Genomic DNA, 27559 nt, shown 5'->3' with positions numbered 1-27559 from the left:
GGAACAGTTTGGGTCGAAGGGACCTTCAACGGTCACCCAGTGACCTGCCATGGCAGGGACACCTTCACCAGCTCAGGGTGCTCAGAGCCCCGTCCAGCCCGCCCTGGGGTGTCCCCAGGGGGGTTCACCCCCGTCCCCGTGCTCCGCCCCGCTCTCCCCGCAGTGTCACAGTGTGTCCCGCCCCGGCAGTGACGCGCTGTGTGTCCGTTCCGCGGCCCCGCCGCTCGGTGTCCGCCATGGCGCTGCGGCTGCTGCTGGCCCGCGCCCTGCGCCTGTTCCCGCGCTGCCGCCCGCCCCGCGCCCCGCTCCGGGACCCCCGGCCGGTCCCGCAGCCCTCGCCGTGGCGGCCCTGGCTGGGCTGGCTCCCGGCCGCCCGCCGCCTGCTGCTGAGCGGCCCGGGGGGCGGGCTGGCGGCCGCGGCGCGGCGTGGCGGCGGCGGGGCCTGCCTGGCGCTGGCCATGGCGCTGGGGCTGGTGGAGCCGCGGCTAGAGGAGCAGCGGCGGGCAGAGGCGGCGTGTCGGCACATCCAGGTGCGGCTCCGCGGGTGGGCGGCGGGGAGAGGCCTTCGGGCACCCGCGGGGGAGGGGAGGGGGGGGGTCACTGCTTTGGGGAGCCCTTCAGACACCCCCAGGGAAGGGGAGGGGGGGTTATTGCTTTGGGGAGCCCTTCAGACACCCCCAGGGAAAGGGAGGGGGGGTCACTGCTTTGGGGAGCCCTTCAGACACCCCCAGGGAAGGGGAGGGGGGGTTATTGCTTTGGGGAGCCCTTCAGACACCCCCAGGGAAAGGGAGGGGGGGTCACTGCTTTGGGGAGCCCTTCAGACACCCCCAGGGAAGGGGAGGGGGGTCACTGCTTTGGGGAGCCCTTCAGACACCCCCAGTGAAGGGGAAGGGGGGGTCACTGCTTTGGGGAGCCCCTCAGACACCCCTTATTAGAGGAGGAGAGGGTCCTTTTTATTGGGAGCCCCTCAGACACCCCCATGAAGGAGATGGGGTGTCTTTGCTGTAGGGAAACCTTTAGACACTCTTTATGAAGTGGATGGGGGGTCAGTGCTTTGGGGAGCCTCTCAGACACCCCCATGAAGAGGAGAGGGGGTCCCTGCTCAGGGGAGCACCTCATGCACCCCCAGTGGAGGGGACAGGGTGTCAGTGATGTGGGGAGCACCTCAGATGCCCTGTATGAAGGGGATGGGGGGATCACTACTTTGGGGTGCCCCTCAGACACCCCTTATTAGGGGCGAGGTGTCCTTTTTGTGCGGAGCCCCTCAGGCACCCCCCATGAGCGGGATGGGGGGGTCACTGCTGTGGGGAGCCCCTCAGACACCCCGCAAAGGAAGGTGTTGTTGTCACTGTGGTGATCACCCCTTGGCCGTGTCCCCAGGTGGTGACTGCAATGGGCAGCCCCACAGCCGCCCCCTCCTGAGGAACGTGTGGGGGTTCCCCTGCTGTGGGCAACCCCAAAAACACCCTTTCCTCCCCCAAAAAGTAGGGTATTGGGGAAGCTTGTCAGTCAGCAGCCTTACAGCAGGTACTGGGGATGTCATCACTGTGGGGAGCCCCTCAGTCCCTGTCCCCCTACAAAGTGAGGGGGCCCGGGCACTGGTGACGGGGGTCCGTGTCCCAGGAGGCTGCTGTTGAGCCCCCAGGTCTGTCCCCTCTCCCCATTTCAGACCCCGCAAGGCCGTGCTGGCAGGGCGCTGGGGACACACGGTGCTGAACATATTTTATGGGTAAAAATAGACATTTGGTGCTCAGCCAGCCGTCACCTGCCCTGCTAACCGGCAGACAAACACATTCCCGCAGGGGTTCTGCCTTCCCTGAAGCTTCTTGGGATGCTGGCTGATTAAATTTCCTGTTTTCCCCTTTCTGGCGTCCCTGGAGCTGTGTCCCTTCACCACGGGACACGTCCCTGGAGCAGCCACCGGCGTGTTGGGGTTGTATCTTGTGGAGAAGCACGCGGGTTTGTGTCGGTCCAGGTGACAGCCGTGACACCTCCGGACCTGTGGGATGGTGAACGCTGCGCTCAGACTCCAGAACAACCCTCCTGGGCTGTGTTTTCTCACATCTCTTTCCATTTCCTCCCCCAGATCTTTCTCCCATCAGTGATTCACTGTACCGCAAACTGTGCCCTCACACTCGGCTGCCACAACAACTCAGGGCATTGTTTTTCCATCTGTTGTCACTTTTAATTGGATTTTCTTTGAAATGCTGTTTGCCTGGTTTATTTATGGAGAAGGACAAAAGTGTAATAGTGCGTCTCTTTTTAGATGTAGTTAGACTTGTCTTTACAAAACATGTTTATATTCTGGATTAGCAAGTGAGTCCCCCCTCCCCATTCCTCTTCTTCTTGTGGATTTACAGCACCCTCAGGAATGGCATTTTTAGTAAAGACTCTTTTCGGGGTAATCTGTTTCAGACTTAAATATAGGGTCTGCAAATTATTTTCCCTGTGCTTACAGTGATTTGAGCTGTAGTGGCCAGAGCCTGGTTGTGGTTTTCAGGTCAGACCAACCCAATGGGACACTTAATACGACTTAAACAGTAAGGGAATTCTCCTTCCTTGGGAAATCTTGAATAACTGAGCAGTTTTTTTAATCATTGTCTTTTCTTATTCCTTCCAGACGGTGTTTGTCGGGAAGAACAAGCCGCAGAAGGATCCGCTGAGGTCCTTGCGCTGGCAGGGCTTCAAGCTGGAGGAATATCTCATCGGGCAGCCCATCGGGAAGGGCTGCAGTGCTGCCGTGTACGAAGCAGCGATTCCCTTCTCGTGCGATCGTGGCGGGTGTGCGGGGAGCAGCTGTTTCACGGGGCGGGAGCCGAGCGTGCAGCAGGATCGCGGCTCCGCTTCACCGCCGGCTGAAGAGGAACCCGTGCAGAAACAACCGTCGAAAGAGGCTTTTCCGTTAGCGATCAAAATGATGTGGAACATCTCGGTAAGGAGTCAGCTCTTTGTCTGTCACTTAGGAAGTCTGGCTGGAATGTTTTAACGCTTAAGCGCTAATTATGTAGCGCACGATGAGCGTGTCAAAACAAAGCTGTTGATGTGTGACATTGGAGGTGTCGATTGTGAACGAACGGTCCCAGAGCGAGGTAATTTGCGTTCGGCATTCGTCTGGAATTGGCACTGAGAGCTGCTGGTGGGGGAGCTGTTGGTGATGGGGGTGAAATTTCTGGAAAAGAGGCTTTTTGGAAGCTGGCTGTGATGGTGAGGTGTAAGAAGAGAAAGCCACTGCTGCCACAGCTTTGGGAATCAGTGTTCTTGTCGCTGTTGGGATAGAAATAGGTTCTTATCTGTGAAGTGTGGATTAGATGAGAGATCTGGTGGTCACAGGGGCCACTCCACATTTAAAAAACCCACCTCACTTTTCCCATGGAAGAGTTTTGTGGCGCTTGATGTGACAAGTGGATATTGTAAGAGAGTCTTCCAAAATGCCAACATCTATAATCCCTTGGCCTCCAGAAATACCCCAGCATTTAGCTGTGGCCTTTTCCAGCCAGGTTTTACAGTTGAAAGTGTTAACATATAGCTCAGAGCGCTGACAGTCAAGAATGCATTTAAAGAGACACACGGATTTCGTTCTGTAGGTAAAGGCCTTGCCATGTCATTAGGCAAATTATTTAAGTGTTAATTACCTTCCCTGATTTTCAAAGCAGAGAAGGGAGACCCTCAATCCAGTCTCGGTTGATCCAGCTCCAGATATGCTGCCAGCATCAGGATTATCAACTTTCAGGCTGTTTTGGGACTGGATTTTGGAGCTTAAGCCAACACGGTGTTTAATTGGTGTTGCAGGCAGGTTCGTCGAGCGAAGCCATCCTGGATGCCATGGGCCGAGAGCTCGTTCCAGCCACGGGCGCTGCCTTAGCTGGAGAATACGGAGCCGTCTCTGGCTGCAGGTACGGTCACGGTGGAAGTGACAGCGGTTCCCAAATGTTGACATGCTGATTTTATCCATCCATCCATCAATTTTGCAGCGCATCTGTGCTTTTAAGATGGCTGGGGCTTTCTCTAACAGTTCCTGAAAGCAGATAAAATGATTATTAGCGGCTCAGGAGACATGTGCATGTGTTTTGTTTAAATGACGGAGCCTTCAGAAGTCCCGCACACCTCAGTCCAGGAGGGCATTGAGAGGATGCGCCAATAATTGGGCACTCACTGGGGTCCTGCCAGCGGTCTGATGGGTGACTGAGGCTGATCCACTCTGTGCCCCGTGCCTCAGTTTCCCCATGTGTAAATTGCTTTGGTATCTGCGGAGTTAAAGGTTGGGAGGAGCTACTTGTGATTAACCATTTAAATGTGCATCATGGTGCTTTTTAATTACAGAAATATACAGCTATAATCGGTAACAGTTTGAACGTATTAAACATCAAACAATCTGACTGTAAAACAATTTGACTGTACAATTTTAGGACTGGTTTGGTTGTAAAACGCGTGCTGGGCAGGGAGGTGGAAGCTGTTCTAGTGCAGGGAAACTGGTGAGAAAGAAAATGGAAAATGAGCTGGTTCCCACCCTTTAACCCAAGTGAGAAGTGAACAAACAGTATGGAGGTGGAAAACCGCATGGAAACTCATAAATCATTTTGAGTTTAGCTATCTTTTTGTTCAAAAATGCATCTTTTTGCTCGATTTGAAACAATGGGGTCTGCAGTCTGTTTGCATGCTGCTTTGGAACCCGTTGGTGGGGAGGGCGGGCTATATTAATGAAAAGTAAATCCAGAAATAACAGAGATGTGTCCATGATAAATCAGAACTGACCCGGTGATCCATGTAACCTGCGGTACCTATACTTCTGTGCAGAAAACCCATCCTTGGGAGGAAGAAGTTGCAACCTCATCCGAATATAATCCAGGTGATCCGAGCATTCACATCCTCAGTCCCTTTGCTGCCTGGAGCATTCGCAGATTATCCTGACGTTCTTCCGTTCAGCCTGAATCCCAAAGGGATTGGCCACAGCCGCACGCTCTTCTTGGTGATGAAGAAGTAGGTAGAGAGAAGCTTGTTGTGTGACTCGGGGATTTGCTGACACTAACAGGGTTGCGCGTTGTGCTCCTGCATGGGTCCTCGCAGATATTTCACTTGGGTTGCTGCCAAAAAGCAGAGTCTCCTCTTGGAAACGCCTCCTAAGACCTGTTCTAAGTCCTTGAGGTTTTAACTCTAGTCTGATAATGAAAACAAGCTGTTCTTTTTAATAATTAAACCAAATTAAGGTAAGAAATGTGGAGCTTGTCCCCATTTGTCCGCCCCGCTGAGTCTGAACTTCACCCCTAGTCTGAACACGCCACTGGAGACAGGGTGGAATTGGTAATGAGATTTATCTGTGCTCAGCATCTCTGGCTTTCTCAGTTGGGTTTTGGTCTTGAATGGGGATTGTGGTGGCACTGATGTAAAAACACTTTCTGTTTTTATTCTGCCATTGTCTGGAGAAAGTGCTCTGGCCTCTCTGTATTTCAAGAATATGTTCTTTCTCCTGATTAACACATCTCACTTTGCTCATACGATCTGCGTTATTAATCTCCCTCTTATGTCATGCAAAACACAACACTGGTACATAGAAACCTCTAAGAATACCTGGAGCCCCTCCCCGTGCCGTTTGAGAGGTTTATTTTATTTGCGGTTGTCAAACTCGGGCGAGGGTGTCGGGTGTTGCAAAACAGAGGATTTGAGAACAGCAGATGGGGATTGGTGTCAGGTTGAGGCTGGGAGGTGGGAGGGCGTCACGAAGGTCAAGAATTTGTCACGTATAAATATGCTGTATCCCCAGCCAGCCAGCGCTGAGGTTGAACCACAAGCGCTAAGCTCCCACGATGCTAATTCACTGATTTTCCTTGTTTTTATTAGTTATCCGTGCACTCTGCGCCAGTACTTGAGGGAGAACAGCCCGGACGTTGTTCTCTCCACGATGATGATTTTACAGCTCCTGGAAGGCGTGGACCATCTTGTTCGACACGGAATCGCGCACAGAGACCTGAAGTCCGACAACATCCTGGTTGAATTTGATTCTGGTACGTAGATCACTGAGTATAAATGCCAATTAAGTCGCTCACGAAAGCAATGCGGTTGTGTCCTACGCAGGCGTGGATTTGTGGAAAAAAACGAGCATCAAACCTTTAGAAGAATCTCAGGTTTGGTTTTTAGCTTACTGCTTGCTGTCACTGTAGCACCGGGGATGTAATTTATCCTGTGCTTCAGGTTTTGGATCATTAAAGCGAACTTGAAAGGAGCATTTCGCTGTGATGGGGTGGAGGGATGGAGAGTGCGTTGCACGAGTGCAGTGAGTGTTTGGTGTATGATAATGTCATATGAAGGATGCTGGAGGTGCCTTTGCTTCAGGCGCTTGGCTCCGTCATCTCTCACTCGCCAAACAGCACAGGACGGTTCTTAAAATCCCCCCTCACGGTCAGTGCTGCTCCCTGGGATGATGAAACATCGGTTGGAGGGCAAAGGATCTGACAGCGTCAAAGCCAAAAGCGGCATTTTCATCATCTCGTTCTCCTGTCAGCCTCTCTAACTGAGATTTTTAATTACCTGAGCTCTTTTTCAGCATGATTTGAGATGCGGATGGGCAGGAGACAATAGGAGGCAGCCAGATCTGTGTGATTAAAGGTCTTGGTGCAGCAGCCGTGGAAGGTTTTCAGCGATACTGACGCCATCCTTCTTTTCTTGAAGGAAAAGCATCTCTGTAGCGATGCTTTAGATCACTCCTAACCACATTCAGCATTGATTTTTCCATATTGCAGTCTGGAGAGGGAATGATTCTACTTTGCAATGTTTGACTTGTCATCAGGACAAGAACTGATATAATAACTAACGCAGACTTTCTCCAGCCTTTTGCTGTAGCTGAGTGTATATCTATCTACATGTCGATAGCTTTTGCTGTAAATAAAAACAGAGAAAAAAGGGAATATATTGCTCCATCACGAATGAGTCTCTAACCTTATGTGTCTTTAATTTGATGATATCTGCCACGTTTCGTGACAACACACGTTCCATGGGGGGCAGTAATATCCTCTAAAGAGGAAACGGAATAACAAGTTTTAACATATCACCCAATAAAACCGAGGAGAAGCAGGAAAATAGCATGTGGTTGTGCTGATTCCCGGGGGGTTCTAGACTATTCCTGACTGTCTCTGGTGTCCGTGTGACGTGTCTGATACAGCTGGGTCCTCCCCAGCTGAATTGTCCGTCTGTCCTTCGCAGCTGGCTGCCCCTGGCTGGTGATCACTGACTTCGGCTGCTGTTTGGCAGATGAAACCGTGGGCTTGAGGCTGCCGTTCACCAGCTCCTACGTGGATCGGGGCGGCAACGGCTCCCTGATGGCACCCGAGGTGAATCCCCCCGTTGTCACCCTTTGTGTTGCTGGTTTTCTGCTCATCCTGCTGTCGGGACGAAAAAGTTTCAGGCCCAGCTGTGGTGCAGGGTGAGATTGGGTCTAAAAGGAGCAAAGGGTGTGTGTGCAGGTCGCTTTGCTGTCATTTGTCCCCAGTGTGCACACACCTGTACTTGCTTACGTGGTCTGTGCTCACAGTAACACCTGCTGAAAGCTGCGGTGATCAGATCGATCATTTTCTACCCATTTTTGCTTGTTAACGTAACTCAGTCATGCCAGACAGTACCACTAGTTGGTTACTGCGTAACTATCTTTAAATCTTTAATTTTAATATTTTAATTTTTAATCCTTAAAGGTCCCTTCTAACCTAAAGCAGAGATTTAGACGAAACTTAGCTTTGCTTTTGGTCTTTATTGCTGCAGAAATACTGTCTTGCCCCTTCAAAATCAGTTTTAGCGCAGAGCCCACGCTAGAGCTGGTTATTTGAACATCCTTATCTCTTTGGCAGGTGATCACAGCGTCACCCGGTCCGGGCACGGTCATCAACTACAGCAAAGCCGACGCTTGGGCTGTGGGAGCCATCGCCTACGAAATCCTTGGCCTGGGCAACCCTTTCTACGGCCCTGGGGACGCGGCTCTGGAGAGCAGAAGTTACCGCGAAGAGGATCTGCCAGCCCTGCCTGACCATGTGCCCCTGGAGCTGAGACAAGTGATCAAGATGTTGCTTCAGAGGGATCCCAACAAGGTAAAACAACCACTTTTTTTTTGGAAGAAGTTGTCTAGCTGGTGTTTGGGAGGTTTGTCTGTAGATTGTTTCTCCCGGGTGCAGATATTGCTGAATAACAGAGACCAACAAAATGTGTTTGGTGGTGGAGTTGCCATCCCTGGAGGGGTTTAAAAGACATATAGATGAAGCTCTCAGGGATGTGGTTTAGTGCTAGATTTAGGTTATGGTTTGACTCGATCTTAAGGGTCTTTGCCCAACCAAAATGACTCTAAGATTCTAAGTGCAGTGCATTCTTGCACAGTTTCAGGGGTTTCAGCAGATGTTTGTGTCAGGGACCAGACCTTGAATTAGGGGGGTGTCCTGATATTAATAATCACAAAGAACTTGTTCATTATTAACATGTGGTATCTCAGGAGGCCTGGGGGGCTGTTTGGGCTGGCGATGCCACAGCATCACGGCAGGATCAGCTCATCCTCCCTCTCCCTTTTTACGCAGAGATTGTCCGCCAGAGTCGCCGCCAACATTCTGCACCTCAGCCTGTGGGGTGGAAGCGTTTTCGCCTCCTCCACCCCAAAACCCGACCAGATGATCGCCTGGCTGCTCTGCCAGTCTGCGGCCGCGCTGCTCACCCACGGCCCGGCCGAGAAAACCCGCGTGGAAACCAAAATGAAGATGTGTTTTTTGGCCAACCTGGAGTACGAAGACCTCTGGGCGGCGATATTCCTGTTGCTGGCCTGGAGAAGCCGCTCCGGGTGAAGAACACGACCCGGGATGCGAGCGTGCGGTAGATAAACATCACTTTTTAAAGGAATCTGTCTTTTCTGTCTGCCGCGAATCCTGTAGCGCTTTAGGGAACAAACCTGCGGGTTGAAGAGGTTGAGTATCTCTAGCAAGCGTTAGGCGCTGCTTGTCCCTAGAAATCCCCGCGTGTTGTTGCTCTTGGGGAGGGTTTGTGGCCCTTGGGGGTGTCCTGAGCTCCGCGGTGGGTTTTGCTCACGTTTGGAATTCACCGTTGACTCGTAAGTCGCGTGTTGAGCGGACCAGGTTCCCTTTCAGAAGAGAAGAGTGAGAGGATGTACTGGAAGCACCACAGAATTCAACAACTCACCGAGAAAGCCGGGCTGACAGCGGGACGTGCGATCTTTCTTTTGTGTAGGGAAACCAATGGAGGTTTTAAAATGATGTTGAATGATGTTTAAAATGATGTTAAAATTTCTCCGCGGCCACAGACGTATCTCAGAAAGCCTCTTGCTGAGGTGAGCGGCAGCCGCTTGCTTCTTACAGTAATGCACATCGCGTATCTCGCTGCTTGTACGCAAAACAGCAAAAATGAGCCCAAAACCACTTATATTCATTTCTCAACTTGTGGTGATTGTGCGGTGGCTGCTGTGGAGTCCAAGGCAAAGTCAAAATGTGGCGGGTTGGAGATAATATCGCAAATGGGCTGAGCGGAGTTCAGTGGGATGTTCTGTTTGATCCACTTGTTTTTTCTGTTTAACAATGAAATAATGTCCTTTGCTCGCAAGGGTAGGACGTGGATTTTTGACCAACAGGAGTAATGTATGGAAACATGGTTGGATTTCATGTCTGTGATTCTGTTCTGAGGAATTTGGGGAGAAAGTAAGTTCTTTACACTTGTTGCACAATAAATGGAAGATGAAGCTCTGCTGCTGAGTGGATTCTGTAAATCTGGTTCATCTCCTGGTTTGGGATCGGGGTTTAGGCTGCAGCCCCGGTTCAGTGGGGTCCTAAAAATCATTCACCTCTTTCCAGGTCTGTCTGCGGGACTCGTTTTGTTTTATTTCACCAAGTGGAGTTTCCTAAAGACCTGGAACAAATTGCTGCTGGGGGCAACACATCTCAGGAAGGTGAGAAGTGGGACTGACCCCTGCCCAGCCAGACACGTCCTGCAGCCTGCGGCACAACCCGCCCCAAAAAGGGACGTATTTTGCCCCAAAGTCCCCTCTCGAAAATCAGCAATTTCACATCTCTGCCAAAGCTCCCCCCTCAGTGCAATGAGTGGGTGACAGACACACAGACAGACACGACAGACATATTATGGGGGACTAAAGGGCCCGATCCTGCAGATGAGTGGGGGCGGGGCAGGGGTGTGTCAGGGGTGTGGCGGGGGCGGGGCGGGGGTGTGAAATCGCTGATTTTCGAGCGGTGCATTGGGGCTAAAAAGGCCATTTTTGGGAGGGTTGTGCAGCAGTGAGTGTCTGGCTGGGCAGGTGTCTGTCCAGCTGTACGTACAAGTGTCCATCTGTCCAGCTGCACGTACAAGTGTCCGAGTTTTCTGTGCAGAGCTGTACGTCCAGCCGGACAGACGGACACTTGTACGTACGTCTGGACAGACACCAGCCGGACACTCACCTCCCGCACCCTGCAGCACAAGAACCCCAAAAATGGACATTTTGCTCCAAAGGACCGCCTCAAAAATCAGCAATTTCACACCCCCGCCCCGCCCCCGCCACACCCCTGACACACCCCTGCCCCGCCCCCACTGCAATGAGTGCGTGACAGACACATGGACAGGGACACGACAGACAGACGTATTATGGGGGACTAAAGAGCCTGATCCTGCAGCTGAATGGGGGCGGGGCAGGGGTGTGTCAGGGGTGTGGCGGGGGTGGGGCGGGGGTGTGAAATCGCTGATTTTTGATCGGGACCTTTGGAGCAAAATGTCCATTTTTGGTGCATTTGTGCTGCAGGGTGCGGGAGGTGAGTGTCCGGCTGGTGTCTGTCCAGACGTGCGTACAAGTGTCCGTCTGTCCGGCTGGACGTACAGCTCTGCACAGACAACTCGGACATTTGTACGTGCAGCTGGACAGATGGACACTTGTACTTACGGGTGGACAGACAGCTGCCCAGCCAACACTCACTGCTGCACCTGCAGCACAACCCTCCCAAAAATGGCCTTTTCATCCCCAATGCACCGCTCGAAAATCAGCGATTTCACACCCCCGCCACACCCCCGCCACACCCCTGACACACCCCTGCCCCGCCCCCACTCAGCTGCGGGATCGGGCCCTTTAGTCCCCCATAATATGTCTGTCTGTCATGTCCCTGTCTGTGTGTCTGTCACGCACTCATTGCAGTGGGGCGGGGCAGGGGTGTGTCAGGGGTGTGGCGGGGGCGGGGCGGGAGTGTGAAATTGCTGATTTTCAAGCCAGTCCTTTGTAGCAAAATGTCCATTTTTGGTGCATTTGTGCTGCAGGGTGCGGGAGGTGAGTGTCCGGCTGGTGTCTATCCAGACGTACGTACAAGTGTCCGTCTGTCCGGCTGGACGTACAGCTCTGCACAGACAACTGGGACACTTGTACGTGCAGCTGGACAGATGGACACTTGTACATACAGACACCTGCCCAGCCACTCAGCTCCTGCACCTGCAGCACAACCTTCCCAAAAATGGCCTTTTTAGCCCCAATGCACCGCTGGAAAATCAGAGATTTCACACCCCCGCCCCACCCCCACCACACCCCTGACACACCCCTGCCCCGCCCCCATTCAGCTGCAGGATCGTGCCCTTTAGTTCCCCAATAATATGTGTTGTTGTGTCCCTGTCCGTGTGTCTGTCACGCACTCATCGCAGTGGGGGCGGGGCAGGGATGTGTCAGGGGTGTGGCGGGGGCGGGGCGGGGGTGTGAAATCGCTGATTTTTGAGGAGGCCCTTTGCAGCAAAATGTCCATTTTTGGGGTTCTTTTGCTGCAGGGTGCGGAAGATGAGTTTCTAGCTGGTGTCTGTCCAGACGTACGTACAAGTGTCCATCTGTCCAGCTGGACGTACAGCTCTCCGCATACAACTCGGACACTTGTACGTGCAGCTGGACAGACGGACAGGTGTACGTACAGCTGGACAGACACCTGTGCAGCCAGACACTCACTGCTGCACCTGCAGCACAACCTTCCCAAAAATGGCCTTTTCATCCTCAATGCACCGCTGGAAAATCAGCGATTTCACACCCTCGCCCCGCCCCCGCCACACCCCTGACACACCCCTGCCCCGCCCCCACTGCAATGAGTGCGTGACAGACACACAGACAGGGACACGACAGACAGACATATTATGAGGGACTAAATCACCCGATCCTGCAGCTGAGTGGGGGCGGGGCAGGGGTGTGTCAGGGTTGTGGTGAGGGCGGGGCGGGGGTGTGAAATCGCTGATTTTTGAGTGGGACCTTTGGAGCAAAATGTCCATTTTTGGTGCATTTGTGCTGCAGGGTGCGGGAGATGAGTGTCCAGCTGGTGTCTGTCCAGTCGTACGTACAAGTGTCCGTCTATCCGGCTGGACGTACAGCTCTGCACAGACAACTTGGACACTTGTACGTGCAGCCAGACAGATGGACACTTGTACGTACAGCTGGACAGACACCTGCCCAGCCAGACACTCACTGCTGCACCTGCAGCACAACCCTCCCAAAAATGGCCTTTTCATCCCAAATGCACCGCTGGAAAATCAGCGATTTCACACCCCCGCCCCGCCCCCGCCACACCTCTGACACACCCCTGCCCCGCCCCCACTCATCTGCAGGATCGGGCCCTTTAGCCCCGCATAATATGTCTGTCTGTCATGTCCCTGTCTGTCTCTCACTCATTGCAGTGGGGGCGGGGCAGGGATGTGTCAGGGGTGTGGCGGGGGTGGGGCAGGGGTGTGAAATCGCTGATTTTCGAGCCGTGCATTTGGGATTAAAAAGGCCATTTTTGGGGTTCTTTTGCTGCAAGTGCAGGAGCTGAGTGGCTGGGCAGGTGTCTGTACGTACAAGTGTCCATTTGTCTGGCTGCACATAGAATTGTCCAAGTTGTCTGTGCAGAGCTGTACGTCCAGCCGGACAGATGGACACTTGTACGTACAGCTGGACAGACACCAGCTGGACACTCACCTCCCGCACCCTGAGCACAAATGCACCAAAAAATGGACATTTTGCTCCAAAGGTCCTGCTCGAAAATCAGCGATTTCACACCCCCGCCCCACCCCCGCCACACCCCTGACACACCCCTGCCCCGCCCCCATTCAGCTGCAGGATAGGGTGATTTAGTCCCCCATAATATGTCTGTCTGTCGTGTCCCTGTCTGTGTGTCTGTCACGCACTCATTGCAGTGGGGGCGGGGCAGGGGTGTGTCAGGGGTGTGGCAGGGGTGGGGTGGAGGTGTGAAATCGCTGATTTTTGAGGAGGCCCTTTGCAGCAAAATGTCCATTTTTGGGGTTCTTTTGCTGCAGGGTGCGGGAGCTGAGTTTCTAGCTGGTGTCTGTCCAGACGTATGTACACGTGTCCGTCTGTCCGGCTGGACGTACAGCTCTGCACAGACAACTCGGACACTTGTACGTGCAGCTGGACAGATGGACACTTGTACATACAGAAATCTACCCAGCCACTCAGCTCCTGCACCTGCAGCACAACCTTCCCAAAAATGGCCTTTTTAGCCCCAATGCACCGCTGGAAAAATCAGCGATTTCACACCCCCGCCCCGCCCCCGCCACACCCCTGACACACCCCTGCCCCGCCCCCACTGCAATGAGTGCGTGACAGACACAAGCATGGGGACACAGACAGACGGACACATTGTGGGGGACTAAAGGGCCCGATCCTGCAGCTGAGTGGGGGCGGGGCAGGGGTGTGTCAGGGGTGTGGCGGGGGCGGGGCGGGGGTGTGAAATCGCTGATTTTCGAGCGGTGCATTTGGGATGAAAAGGCCATTTTTGGGAGGTTTGTGCTGCAGGTGCAGCAGTGAGTGTCTGGCTGGGCAGGTGTCTGTCCATCCGTACGTACATGTGTCCATCTGTCCAGCTGCACGTACAAGTGTCCAAGTTTTCTGTGCAGAGCTGTACGTCCAGCCGGACAATTGTACATCTGGATAGACGACAGGCACCTCCTGCACCTTCCAGCACAAACTGCCCCAAATTGGCCTTTTTTCCTTGAAGTCCCTGCTCAAATATCAGCAAATTCACACCCCCGCCCTGCCCCCACCACACCCCTGCCCCGCCCCCATTCAGCTGCAGGATCAGGCCCTTTAGTCCCCCATCCCCCCATTCTGTTTTTGTGTCTGTCTGTGTCTCTGTCCGTGTCTGTCACCCATTCACGGTGCTGGGAGTGTGGCGGGGTGGGAGTGTGAAATTGCTCATTTTTGAGCGGGACCTTTGATGAATTAAGCCTATTTTGGGCTGGGGGGGTTTGTGCTGGGAGGTGGAGGACGTGAGTGTCCGACTGTGCGGCCGCCTGTCCATGCAAGTGTCCATGTGTCTGGTGGGACATACAACTCTCTGGCTGGACAGCCCTGTGTCCATCTGTCTGTCTGCAGCGCTGCCCCAACCCCAGCTCTGTCAGGGCAGGGAAAGGGGCAGATGTGACCATCAGACATTCACCACTTGTGTTTCTTGTTTTTTTCCGACTTTATAGCCCCCTCCTGGGAACAAACCTGCTGTTCAGGCTTTGCCATAAGAAATAAATACCATTTACTGGTAGAAAAGGTGACTTTAATCCGATATACTGTAGATTGGAGCAGCTGGTGTGCACAGCAGCGCAGGGAGATGAGGCTGATGCAGCTGCTCTTCAGCACTCACAGCTGCGATTCCTCCCCTGGGGGGCACAGGCGCTGTTAATTGTCGCGATAAAAGGGGTTTTATGATAAAATGCAGCAGGGGGAGAAGGGGGTTTATTCTGGGGTTTATTCTGGGACTCCCCAGATGTGCCAGATAATCCCTGGAGGGGTTGAACAGATGTGAATGAGCTTCTCAGGGACATGGGGAGGGTTATGGTTGGACTCTGAGTGGCTTTTCCAACCCAAACGCCCCTGATTTTATCACAATGAATATACAAAGGTGGCGCGAGGCTCACGCTGAGCACAGGGGAATATTTGATCTTATTACCTTTTGGGGACAACAAGGTGTCTCCAATGGCAGAAGTTTAGGGGTCCTGGGGATTTCTGAGCCTGCCGGGGAGGGGAGGGCAGTTTGTACAAGGAAACACCCAGAGTCGACTCGTCACACATTAAAATAGTTTTATTTCGGTTGCGAATCGTCTGAAAATAAAATGACATCAGCGTCCGTTCACAAATACAAATTAAAGAAAAAAAAGCAAACCAAAACACAAATAAAAAACCAAAATACCCCCCCAAAAAAAACCAAAACCAAAACCAAAAAAAGACAAGTTCGCCAAATAAGTTAATCCCCCCCCTCCCAGTATCAAAAGTGCAAAATATGTTCTAGCTTTCAGTCCTGTTTCTTAGTGTTCTGGCTCCTGGCAGCTGCTGCAGCCCCCGCTTGGGCCAGGGAGGAGGTTTTGGTACACACCTTTAATTTGGGGGCCTGGAGCCCTTTGCTTGAGCTGGGGAGCGGGGGCGATCACCGGGATTTCAACTAGAACCGTGCACTGGGACTGAACGGCATCAATCTTTGGATTACGAACCACCACGTGCATTACAGAAGGGCAAGCGCGTTTTGCTGATGAAATACGACGATTTGGGTCGGGCGCCGCTGGAGAAAATTAATATTAAAAATTATTGTGGCTGCTGGGAGAGGGTTTGGGGTGTCAGCAGCCTCCGCCTGTGCTATTCTACAAGAAATCAAGCACCCCGTGCTCGGCGACAGACACCAAAGCCAATGGACAGTCTGGCATTTGCTTCAGCCCATAAAATAAAGTTTTGTTCCATAAAACAGCGACACAGTTCCATCCAGGCACAGCCAGCGAGAGTGAGCTGCTGCAAGCGCTGCTTAACTAAACCCAGGCTGAAACGGGAGGCCATCTACACTAAAATAAAATAAATAAGGATTCCAGCACATTAACTGTAATTTGAAGGCTTTAAGGCCTTATCGTCTTACCCGGGTCAGGGCTGAATTTCTTGCTATAGCACAACTAGGCACTTCAATGTGTCAAAGGTTTTCTCCTGGTTTCTGATGAGCTGAAGAGACCACAGGGACCCAGAGAGTGGGTTTGCTTTTTGCAAACATTTAAAAAGTTACGTGGAGCCCTCCACTGGCCCACAACCTTATTCCAGCCACATCCTGCACGGCCAGCAGCGGGAAAAGCACAAAAGTGCTTCAGCAACTGCTCCAGCCACACGAAAACCAAGTTTAGCAGCGTCAGGCCGGTGTTTTATCCCCTGTCCCGCTCCATTCTCGCAGCACCTGTGCGCCTTGGAGATATTTGGCAAGGAGAACACTCCTCCTTCCTTCCTCCCCTCTATTCAGTGCCATGTTGGCGCAGCAGCACAAGCTGCTGAGCTAAAATTAAGTAACCGCAGGGTCAGTTGGTAGCAGCGGAGCCTTTATTTGGAAGGAGGTTGTACAGGGAGTCTGAGAACCTGTGGTGGCCGCAGCGGGTCAGGGGTGCAGCAAACCAGCGCTTCGGGAGCTGGGGAGGCAGTAAAACAACTTGAGCACCCCCAGATTTCCTACGGGATCAGCAGCTAGCTTGGTTTGGCATAGTTGTTCCTCCACTAAGGTGGTTAATTAAGGTGGTGAGGGCAGAGGGAGCTTTTAATTAACAGCATGTGCTCCATCAAGCACCAAGACAACTTGGTACCACGCAGCAAGGACCAGTCCGGGCGAAGGTGTCAGCCCCGGGGTGGTGAAAAGGACAATTCCCACAGGGTTTCGGTCCCGGCTGCGAAAATAAAACCCTGCTGCTTTTTATTTAATCACCTGAGGAATGGAAAACAGCTGCAAATCTGCAGCTTGATTTCCCTCTGTGTCACACAGGGCCACCTGTGGTGGTGACAGTTGTTGGAGCAAAGCATCAAGCCAACCCTGCGCTCTACGGTTGTCCTGGCTCCGCACAGACCTACGAGTTCCAAAAGACAAAAGAAATATAAAACCAAACCAAAAATACAAACAAATAACCCAAGGCAGCAGCCTGCATGGTGAGAAACAAGGGTTTGTGGCGAGAAGGAAACGGGTGAGAGGCTGAAAACAAGAGTCTTAACCCCATGGCCGAAGTAAAAGGAGTTTCACACATAAGTGACGGTTGGATGACACAGCACGTCTGGGGCAACATTTCAGGAATACAACCGTCGAAAAATTCGGTTCCTTGATACAAAGAAAGGTTGGTTTGTACTACAGATGTGAGGGTGTTGGACAGGAGCCAGAAGCGACTCCCTAGCAGCTAGGTAGAGTTTCTTTTACACATCTACTGGCTCATAGCAGCTCACGCCTACGATCTGAGGACACGGTTAAAGTTATGGCTCTAGGATACATCGTCTAAAATTGACAGAAGCAGAAAAGGCATCTGGAAAACAAATCAACGTGACATTTAAACGGCTCAACACCTTTACAGTATTCACGGCCGTGCAAAAATCCCTCCCCGGTTACGGTGTAGCCGGTGAAGCTGCACGTGGAATGATGACAGGAGGAGCATCAAACATGCAGATCGTCCACGAGCCCGCACCATGGGTGAGTCCCAACTACAGGTTTGCTACGAGGGAGATGCTCCTGACCGTATTCTAGCTCACTTACCACGGGGAAAGCCGATAAAAGTACGAGTGCCTGGTGGCAGGAGGCCTTTCGGAGGGGTCTGCAGGGTTGTGCCGCTGTGACACCTCGGGCCAAGCACATTGGGAAGGGGACAGAGAACCACGACCCGACCTGTGTCACCGGCCGCGTTCGGTCCGGACCGAGTCACCGCGGCAGAGAAGTCACGGGGTTGGTTTTGTTCTTCAACCGAGGTAAAACAAGAGATGGAACGGGGGCGACTCGGGAAGCAGATGCAGCAGGACAAGAAGGGAAAAATGGGTTTCTTGGCTCTTCGGTAGCACGGCGTCCAAACGCACGAAGGAGTCGGCAGAGGGAATTTTGGTGCGCTTGGCTGTGCTCCTGGGCTTTAGTCGCTGGCCCGAGGAGAGTTCATCTAAAACCTAAAGGTCCATTCGTCACGCTTGTTCGCTTATTCCTGGAAAGAGCTGTCCCTTGTCATATCTTCATAAAAAGTTTGTCCGTTAGAATCTCTTTAAAATCCCTCAGTCTAACGCGGGCCACGAGGGGATATAGAACCTCTGTAAGGAACCCTCGAGGAGGCGTTCCATCCAAAAGGACAATTTGTGTAATTTGCTTTTAACAGATCTAGATCTTGGGCTGCAGGAGGATTTCCCTCTGCCTTCTGTGTGCAGCGAGGACTCATAATCCTCACACGATCCCAGGGTTCCCCCCTCGTCCCCCGATTTGTGAGGCTTAAAGAGGCAGAAATATTTCTTGTGGCCGTTCAGAGCCAGGACGTAGCCCGTGTAGTCACGCTCGAGGAAATGCTTGTCATACTGGTTTGGGATGGGGGCCGCATCCTGCGCGAACTCTAACAGGTATTCCAGCCACTCCCGGTGCTTGTCCAGGCTGAGGAAGGAGAAGTGAAGGGAGCTGCTCCTGGGGGAAGAGCAGAGGGGAAGCAGGATTAGCACGTTTCCTGAGTCAGGCTGGATTCCCACCAGACAGTTGTTTGTAAAGAGGCACAGAGCAGTGTCACCAAGGCTCATTTTTTAACCTGGTTTGGCGCAGGTGACAACTACCACTGCCAGACCCATCCGGAACTACCTTTCGCCTAAAGGTTTTCAGCATCTCATCGCCACTAACAAGCACGGAGGCTGCTTTGCTCGCCAGGCAATCGAGCCAACGCCGCTCCTAACTTGTCATTGGAGCAGCATGACACACGGGGTTAAAATGGCCACAGAAACTCAGGAGAGAGCCCCAGCCTACCCAGTGAAGGTGTAGACTTCCAGTGCAAACTTCTGCAGGAGGGCGGTTTTGGTTGAGTTGGACAGGATCAAGACCACGTTCATGTGCCCCGGCCTCAGGCGCACCAAGTTGCTGGTGTAGTTGATGCCCGTGAGCTCAGTCACCTCCACGAAGCCCTTTTTGGGAATCCTGCCACAATGAAACGGTGACCGAGTGAGAGGGGAAACGAAGGACCGACCCACCAAGGATGGAGAAACCAAGAACTCGTTCCCTGCCTGTGCCCTGCAGCTAAAGCCAGTTTAATTTTCCTCAACAAGTCAGCCAGACCTTTGCCTTTCCCTGAGGATGTGGTTTGGGGCAAAATCAGTGGGCATTGCTTAATAACTTAAGTTTGGGCCCCCCGTCCTTGCTGGCCTCATGGTTAACCACCATCTCCTCCTGCCCGCGTTGCCCTGCGCAGCTCTGGCCCTTCTCTGCCATCCACCCGGTGCTCTCTGCATCCTCTCACTGCACAGACCCTCCCCAAGCAATAACTCAAGAGAAAACACATCTGGGAAAATCAGAGAGGGAACCTGTTACTCTCTTTGCTGAAGCTCGTGTTATTCTTCTCGGTCTTTGCGGCAGTTTCTTCTTTCTCAGAGGGAGGAGAGTCCCTTGTATCGCTTGAATCGCTGCAAAGGAAGATTTTTGTGTGTGCGTTTAAGGTGACAGATTGGGCTGAGGTGATATTTGCTCCCTCAAAACATCCCTCAGCACGTTTTCGCATGCACCCACCTGAAAGCCTGGACAATAACGGTGCCAAAGAGAATGAAGAGGGCGGAGAAGAGCAAGGACAGCAGCGGCATCATTTCTCGCCTGCGGGGAAGATTCACAAACAGCAGTCAGGTCTGTGAGTTGATCAGTTTCTGCTTGAATTTGAGTTCCTATCTACCTGCAGTTTTCCTAGAAACCCAGTTCCTTTCCTGAGGTCTTAAAGACAATCACATTTTTGACCACCACCCTGCTCCCACCCAAAAGGAGGGGAAGAAAAATGGATCCATTTAAAAAAACGGTGACAGGGAAGTGGTGAAAAATTACAACTGACTTGTGTTGATGAGCCTCGAGGCAAAAGCACCAAGCACAGAAGTTAATGTCACTGTGGTGTCACCGCTATTTGCCTAAATCTTTAGAAAATACAGGCATTTTTGATATGTTCTCAATTCTGTTAATAAGAACCTGGTTCTACTGCGCGTCTGAACAAGATAAGAAAATCCTGCTCCTCATCAAGACTTGTTAACACTCAACCCGTACCAGTTACTGTGAAACACGCTGTCCCAGCAGTCTGAGATGTAGTCCAGCGTGGAGTAGAGCCATCGGATAAGGAACATCTGGTTAAAAAGGAGAAGATATCAAATGACAAATCCTCTATGCAGAGCCCTGATGGGATCCCACCCCTTAAACAGAATCCTGGGCTGAATCAGGTGAGGAGTACCAAGTGGAGCAGGCCAGGAGTGAGAAAACTTTTAAGACTTGCCTTGATATTTTAAAATATAACCAGTGGCTGTAACACGAGTGTGCAGGAAGATAACGTGGTTGGAAGGGCCGCGCACTTACGGGAGCGAGTTCATCGTTGAGGTCTGCCAGGACAGTCTCAGAAGACAGAAGGCCAGGGTCTGTCCTCAGCTGGTCCAGGAGATCCAGGAGGATGAAGTTGTCCTCTTTGCTGCCCTGCCAGGCCTCCTCCAGAGTTTTATAGGCGACCTTCCCCGCCGTATTGCGTCTCTCCAAAATGACCACCTGGACGAGCCAATAATACGGCAGATGTCAGAGAGGAAGGTACTTTTCTTTGGACAGATGTTATGCTTCAAATCACCACCCAGAAGTAGGTGTCAGATCAGTGTATAGCATCCTACATCAACGGATGTGAATTAGAAAAGAAAAAGGAAAAAAAAAAAGGCAATTCTCACAGCTGATTTTCCCCGATACTTCTCGTCATCCATCAGCAAAGTGTCCGCAAAGTCCGGCTGCCGGTCATTGTAGATGTGCACAAACTTCAGTGTGTCTTTGGTGTTGGCCACAGCAAAAGTCAAAAATGCCTCGTAAGCCTCAGCAAACTTTTCGCCTTCTCCGGTCAGCAAGACCACACAGTGCCTAAGGAACACAAGGAGACAAAGGATTAGGAGTCATTCTGGATGCAAGAGGAAACAACCTTCCACTTTCCACTACTCAGAATGATCCTGATGAGCCAGAAACCCATCAAACAACACAGATACCCAGCATGATCCCACACAGTCATTTCCCTTCTCCCTCAGAATCAAACTAAAAGTGGCTTTAGGAGCAGCCTCAGGGAACAAAATGAGGGGATGTGTCACCCCCAGAACGTTACTTTCGCTGACGGTGAGTCTTCTTGACGGGACACAGCTCTTGGAACAGCTTCTGGTTGGTGAGTCTGGCCACCATGAGGAACTTATTCTGGGAAAGGAAGTCATCGATGAGCTGCTTCTTCATTTCTCGTGCCTGGTGAGGACAAAGAAAAGAGGGGTGAGAAATGAGCAGGGTGAGGAGAGTAAAGCTGTTGTGATGTTCTCGCTCCTTGATGGAATCACCTGAGATGTTCTGAGGCCCTGAGACTGAGAAGTGACCTGCAGCCCCCCTCCTTTAAAGGTCAGAGATCACCGCTAAAGCCAATTGAGCTTCCTGCCTCCTAATATCCTCTCTGCATCTGCTAAGCCTGAGTTTCTGCTGAGAACAAATGCTCCTTACTCTGAAACACACCACCAACCAACCCCCCATCATAAGCTCGGCCAGAAAACCTCAGCGTCCGTTTCATGGAAGCTCTTGGAGAGGACTGAGCGATACCTGCACAACGTCAGCGGGCTTGTCGATGTTCTCCTTGAAGATCATCATGGTGGGGGTGTAGACGTTGATGTTGTACTGACTGGACAACTCTTCAGTGCCTCGGAGCCCAACGTACACGTAGCCAAAGGACAAATAGTCGCGGTATGCGAAGGCGGTTAGCTGGGCGGGAGCAAAAGAACATTAGAGAGCAAAACCACCATTTTCTTCCCCGGGTTCCTGTGGTGACTTTGCTTCGAGAACAACTCCTGCTGTTCACATTGCATTGCAAGAAGTAAAAAACCTTCCTCTCCCTCGCTGAGCTGCAGTTTGCATTTTTATAGGCATTTTTTTCATTAGTTTACTTCGACAATTGCCACCTTTCAGGTGGTGACTGAAAGGGACAGGTACCTCCTGTACTAACCCTTGGACCAGAAATGACACACATTTAAATTGTCAAATAGACGACGTCCCACAGTGATGAAGAACAACAGCTTGAATTTCTTTACAATGTAATTGTGTTAGCATTACGTGTGAAAGTAGAAGCCTCCACTGCATTTGCTCAACATTGTATTCCTATTTCGACTAATTTATTGCAATGAATTAAGACTTTTCATTCACAGACATGTAAAAACAATTTAGCAGCACTTTAACAAGTTGCTGCCTCCGAAACCCACCTGCACCTTCATATTCACTCAGACACAAACTCCTAATGAAGTTGGTCACCTGGCTGAGCCATTTCCAACCAACACAAATCAACCTGTTCTCTTCGAACCAGTCAATAGTATTTAGAGGCATCATTCTGCCTCTGCTTGCAGTAAAATCACGTTTTTTTTTGGAACAGCTGGATTTATTAGCAAGACAACGATAGAAATCAGATTACCTTGTATAATAATGGCACAACTGGCATATGATCAAACAGAAGGACGTGAGGCTTGTTTTCTTTCTTCCAGTTGGAGAGAAAGCGAATGTAGTTTTTATCTGTAATCTTTAAATAGAATCAGCACGTTAGTTTAATCTCTGAGCCATTAGACACATACAGTATTGTACAATTAGGTGCCTGCATGAGAATTAAGTGTGGAAAAGCTGCCCAGGTGGGATAGAAAGCAGACGGTGGGTTCTTCTTTCCAACAGGTATTCCTGATCTGAATTTTTCTGACACAAGAAATGAGCTAAAAAACATCAATCTTGACCCCACCAGCCCTCTTAGTTATTGCACCCCCATCGATGCTGTTTCAAGTCAATGCTGGTGCTGGTCTGAATTAAAACCGGACAAAACAAACAACAGGTCTCTGTGTGGGTCAGTTCTAGCAGACAATGCCTACAATCAGTGAGTGGTGTTTAATTTGCTGGATGAAACACCAAGAAAGGAGAAGGGAAATGAAATCCAGCAGGCAGGTAGGGCGCAATCACAGATCCCTAACCCAGGGCAGCTTTCCTACTGTTCTGGCAGCTGTAGGAAGTTACAACCAGGAGGAGCAGGCATGTAAAGTTGCCAGCCTGACCCCATAGTAGCACAATTAGCAAGGAGAAGCGTTACAGAGCCACGTTGCATGATCACTTCCAACAGCTCCAGGGTCTGTAGCTGTAATTACAGCTCTTAAAACACTTAATTTCCGCAGCCTCAGTCAGACCTTCTCATGTTCATGACATAGATCAGCTCAGGGGCTGAATTAAACAGATTAACCACCAAAACAGCTAAGGAGCAATGAATATCCAGACATGAGAAGCAGCATACAACACTTGCACTAGAAATTACCTTTTCCACGAGATTCCCTGGTAGAAGGTTCTCCACAAACTGCCACAGGTTTTCTCGAACGACAGCGTTGTGGAAGAAGGTTATTTTCCCGTTAATGAGCCCCAGGATGGACGGGGTGCTGTGTGCCCCCAGGTGATGGGCCAGGCGCCTTTCGTAGCCAGCGTGAACCACTCCGATTCCCACTCCTGAAAAAGGGACACAACAAATCAATGATGAACCAAAGCACACAGTAGAAAATGGAGGCTGAACACCTGTTCCCTTCCCCAGCATCCTGCTTGGGAGTTATTCATGAAATAGTCACTCCTAACTCTGTGCTTTCCTCCTCTTGCAATCCCCTGAAAATTGTATTTAAAACTCTAGAGGGAAAGAGCGAACACGCTGTCCTCTTCTGTCCACCGGTATCTCATGGGCTGCATTAAAACCTCAAGAAGAAAAGTCTTATTAAGCAGGAACTACAATGCCTCTGGCTCCCACTGTCTGTTGAGGTTGTGTAATGTCTGCAGGGAAAAGAGGGGAACTGGGGATGGAAGGACAAGTATAAAATATCTCCTTGGCATCCAACTGTGTTCAATAAGTCTCCAAACTTATAACAGGTAACAGAACAAGAGGAAATGGCTTCAAGTTGCGCCAGGGGAGGTTGAAGTTGGATATGGGAACAATTTCTTCCCCAAAGGGCTGTGGGGCATTGGAACAGGCTGCCCAGGGCAGTGCTGGAGTCATCATCCCTGGAGGGTTGGACAGACGGACATGAGGTTCTCAGGACATGGGGCAGTGCCAGGGGTGGGGTAATGGTCTGACTCAATGATCTTGAGGGGTTTTTCCAACCAAAATGATTCTGTGATTCTACAAAACTGCAGGATGAAGAGCAACGCAGCATTTCTGCTGGTGGCCTGAGCTTGTGGTGCAGCGATCGTCCCTTGGCCGCGCCATCATTTATTCTCATCAGCACTGGACTAAGCCAATAGCTGTAGGGACAGGAGAAAAAGCATTTTGACCTAGAGATCTACAGGACTAGTTTTTTCGTAGCCTCATCAATTATATTAGTAACATTCAAGAAAGCCTCAGGATAAATCCCCAAGGTTAATCTAGAGGTTAAATGAGGGACACACGCCCGGCCTTGTCCTTACCCAGCGCCTCCAGTTCCTGAGCAACCTCCTTCCACACAGGCTCAATGTGAATGCAGCTGAAACACCAGTCCGAGGTTATTTTAATGAGGTAAGGTTTCTTGAAACTATCTGGCACGATTTCGTTGATGTAGTGGGAAAAATGGAGCAAATACTTCTCGTCGGAGGTGTCGCGCCTCTCGGAATTGAAGGGGAAATGGAAGAAGGACTCGTCGAAATAGAAACCTTCGTGGAAGTGGTGGAACTGGCGATGCTGGTGCTGAGAGTAGCCCTGGCTTTCCCCGGCATCTCCGTAGCGATCAAAGTTTGCCCGTTTTTCCTCGTTGGAGAGAATCTAGGAAGTAGATGATAGAAAAATAGTGGCCTGAAACCGTGAGGTGGAACTGTCCTGACAATAATCCTATGGTAAATAACTGCAGCTGCATAAAGACGGGCTACGAAGGAACATGCAGTCTCTGTTACATCTTGAAGAAATAAATGTTCTGGAAAAGGGAACCATCGCATCACCTTCAGGCTCACCGTTGTAAAAAAGAGTAAAAAAAGACAAAACCCAAGGAAAAGGAGCCTATAAGGCAAGGCTGCTGTACAGTTTCTGACACCAACAGTCCCCTGAGCCCGAGTGTCATGTCGTCTGAGCATGAATGCTCTTTTCTGGAGCAGCTTTTGCTGCATCTGCTCGAACATTGAGGTTTTCTCAGCGCATCAGCACCACAAGTTTTACTGAGCAGCCAAGAGCCCCACAGAGAAACTGCATTTTTTGGCTGTGTAATGATGATTTATTTCCACGGGCTCAGCTCGCTTGCCACGGAAGTACCAGGTTGGCCGCTGCAAACTGGGGCAGCCAATTTTGAGAGCAGCGCAGGAGCGATGTGCAAATAACTACTTACACAGAGAATAACTTGAACCAACTAAAGTAATTAACGTTGCTTGTGTCACTCTGAAAATACTCATGTGTAGGTGTGACACAGACAAGATGCCACCCGGCTGTCAGGACTAGGGGAATATCTGATCCTCCCTTGTTTGAGGTTTTTTAGCAAGAACAGGGCTGACCTGTAGCAAAATATTTAACAGAGAAATCACACCGGTGTCATCCAGAAAGCAGAGGAAACTTTTTGGGTCAGTAGGGCTGAGCATATTTCCCATGGAGATGCAGGCAGAAAAAGCGCAGAGCCACGTACGGAAAAATAAGGTCACTTAACTGTTAACAACAGCAGGAGTTTAGCAAGAAGAGCGCGTTACCTCATAGGCCTTGCTAATCTGGATGAATTTATCTTCTGCTCCCGGGTCCTTGTTTTTGTCAGGGTGCCTACGAGGCAGAACAGGAGGAAAAGGGGGTCAGTGGTTCCCCGGAGGGCACAATAATCTGTCAGCCTCTGCTCAGAGGCGAACGGGATGGGGACAGTCGGGCGTGAGATCTGATTCTACACCCAGCACATGCTCTCCCCACCCAAACCCCATCTCAAAAGGCAGCAGCGGGACATGCGCCTTGAGCCCACGGACCTCTCCCTCCATCCCATTCCTTGTCAACGGTGTCTGTCTTTCCTACCTGCTACAGCGACACATCCCTCAGCTGCTGCCCTACATATCTACCGAGTTCTTCCTGTAAAATACCTCCCACCACAGCCTTCGGAGATTCCTCAGACAGAAACATGCAGGCTCTAAAAGCTCTAGATAATGCTATTTTCTGTGACAACACTCCTCAGCACACACCACCAAAGCGAGGGGCACAGCATTTGTGGATCCAATGTGTTTCCCTTCGGCATAGGAGCTGAGTTGTCTGTGAGCATCAATGTACCAAACCAAGACCCAGGGGCTGGCGAACTAAAGGTTCCCAGTTGAGTCAGGGAGAACTTTTCTGCCCCTGTAGCCCAGCTCTAGGAGGGTTTTCCAGCATGGATTACTGACGTGAAAGAGTTTGTTTGGTTTTAGGATGATTCTTGGGCCATGAGGAGACCCAGTGCTTATCTCTGACCACTGGAATGGAAGCCAGATAAGGGGATAATCACAGAATCTCAGATGGTTTGGGCTGAAGGGACCTTCCCAGCTCCCCCAGTGCCCCCCCTGCCATGAGCTGGGACATCTTCACCAGCTCAGGTCGCTCAGCGCCCCGTCCAGCCTGGCCTGGGATGTCTCCAGAGATGGTTCATCCACCACCTCTCTGGCCAACCTGGGCCGGTGTTTCCTAGAACCATTTTGGTTGGAAAAGCCCCTCAAGATCATCGAGTCCAACCGTTCCCCCAGCCTTGTCCCTGCCCCATTTCCTGAGAACCTCATGTCCGTCTGTCCAGCCCTCCAGGGATGGTGACTCCAGCACTGCCCTGGGCAGCCTGTTCAATGCCCCACAGCCCTTTGGGGAAGAAATTGTTCCCACATCCAACCTCAACCTCCCCTGGCGCAACTTGAGGCCGTTTCTTTTCATCCTATCACTTGCTACTCAGAAGAAAAGACCAACACCCCCCATGCTGTAAGCTCCTTTCAAGCAGTTCAGAGAGCAATAAGGTCTCCCCTCAGCCTCCTGTTCTCCTTTTCACCGCCCTCATTGTAAAAAATTTCCTCCTCACATTCAGCCAAAATCTCCCCTTCTTTAGTTTAAAATCACCACCCCTTGTCCTATCGCAACGAGCCCTGCTCAAAAGTCTGTCCCCGTCTTTCTCATGGGCCCCTTTAGGCACTGAAAGGCCGCAATAAGGTCTCCCCGGAGCCTCCTCCCCTCCATGCTGCCCCCCAGCTCCCAGCCTGTCCCACAGCAGAGCTGTCCGTGTCCCCATCGCCACCCTCAGCAGCGCTACCAGCTGCCCCTGCTCTGACACCCCAAAGCACGACACCGTGTGTGTCCCCGCGTCCCGCCCCGCTGCCGGGGGCGGCTGAGAGCCGGGCGGACGGCGACACTCACCACTCCCGGGCCAGCCGCTTGTAGGCCTTCTTGATGTCGGCCTGGCTGCAGCTCCGGCCGACCCCCAGGACGCGGTACGGGTCGAAATCCCCCACCGCCGCCGCCTGCGCTGCCAGGGCGGCCAGCAGCAGCGCGGTGGCCCAGGCCAGGCCCGCCCGCCCCATGGCTCCGGGGCAGGGACGGACGGACACACGGACACCAGCGCTGAGGCCGCGGGCACCGGCCGGGCCACTCTCACTCTTCCCCGCGCCGCCACTTCCGGCGC

The 27559-nt window shown here is 51.7% G+C and overlaps 2 protein-coding genes across 2 annotated transcripts; one reads left to right on the top strand and one right to left on the bottom strand.

The window, feature by feature from the left end:
• Nucleotides 1–101: 101 nt before the first annotated feature.
• On the top strand, nt 102–9710 carry PINK1 (PTEN induced kinase 1). Its single transcript, XM_080358859.1, has 8 exons — nt 102–530; nt 2621–2932; nt 3790–3893; nt 4795–4977; nt 5836–5999; nt 7195–7322; nt 7833–8069; nt 8547–9710. Exons 1-8 carry the CDS (start codon nt 237–239, stop codon nt 8805–8807), a joined length of 1683 nt encoding a protein of 560 aa, XP_080214985.1. The 5' UTR covers nt 102–236; the 3' UTR covers nt 8808–9710.
• Nucleotides 9711–14836: 5126 nt separating this feature from the next.
• DNAJC16 (DnaJ heat shock protein family (Hsp40) member C16) lies at nt 14837–27532 on the bottom strand. The gene is made up of 14 exons (XM_080358811.1): nt 27295–27532; nt 25641–25707; nt 24405–24735; nt 23278–23462; nt 22402–22506; nt 21543–21701; nt 21070–21200; nt 20651–20834; nt 20298–20480; nt 19995–20071; nt 19479–19559; nt 19277–19375; nt 18726–18893; nt 14837–18395 (listed from the first exon to the last, which is right to left on the bottom strand). The coding sequence occupies exons 1-14, from the start codon at nt 27456–27458 to the stop codon at nt 17999–18001; spliced, it is 2331 nt and encodes a 776-aa protein (XP_080214937.1). The 5' UTR covers nt 27459–27532; the 3' UTR covers nt 14837–17998.
• Between the last annotated feature and the right edge of the window lie 27 nt (nt 27533–27559).

Source organism: Nesoenas mayeri, assembly GCF_963082525.1.
Source record: "Nesoenas mayeri genome assembly, chromosome: 24".
NCBI classification, from domain to species: domain Eukaryota; kingdom Metazoa; phylum Chordata; class Aves; order Columbiformes; family Columbidae; genus Nesoenas; species Nesoenas mayeri.
This window is presented reverse-complemented; position numbering and strand designations above follow the sequence as displayed.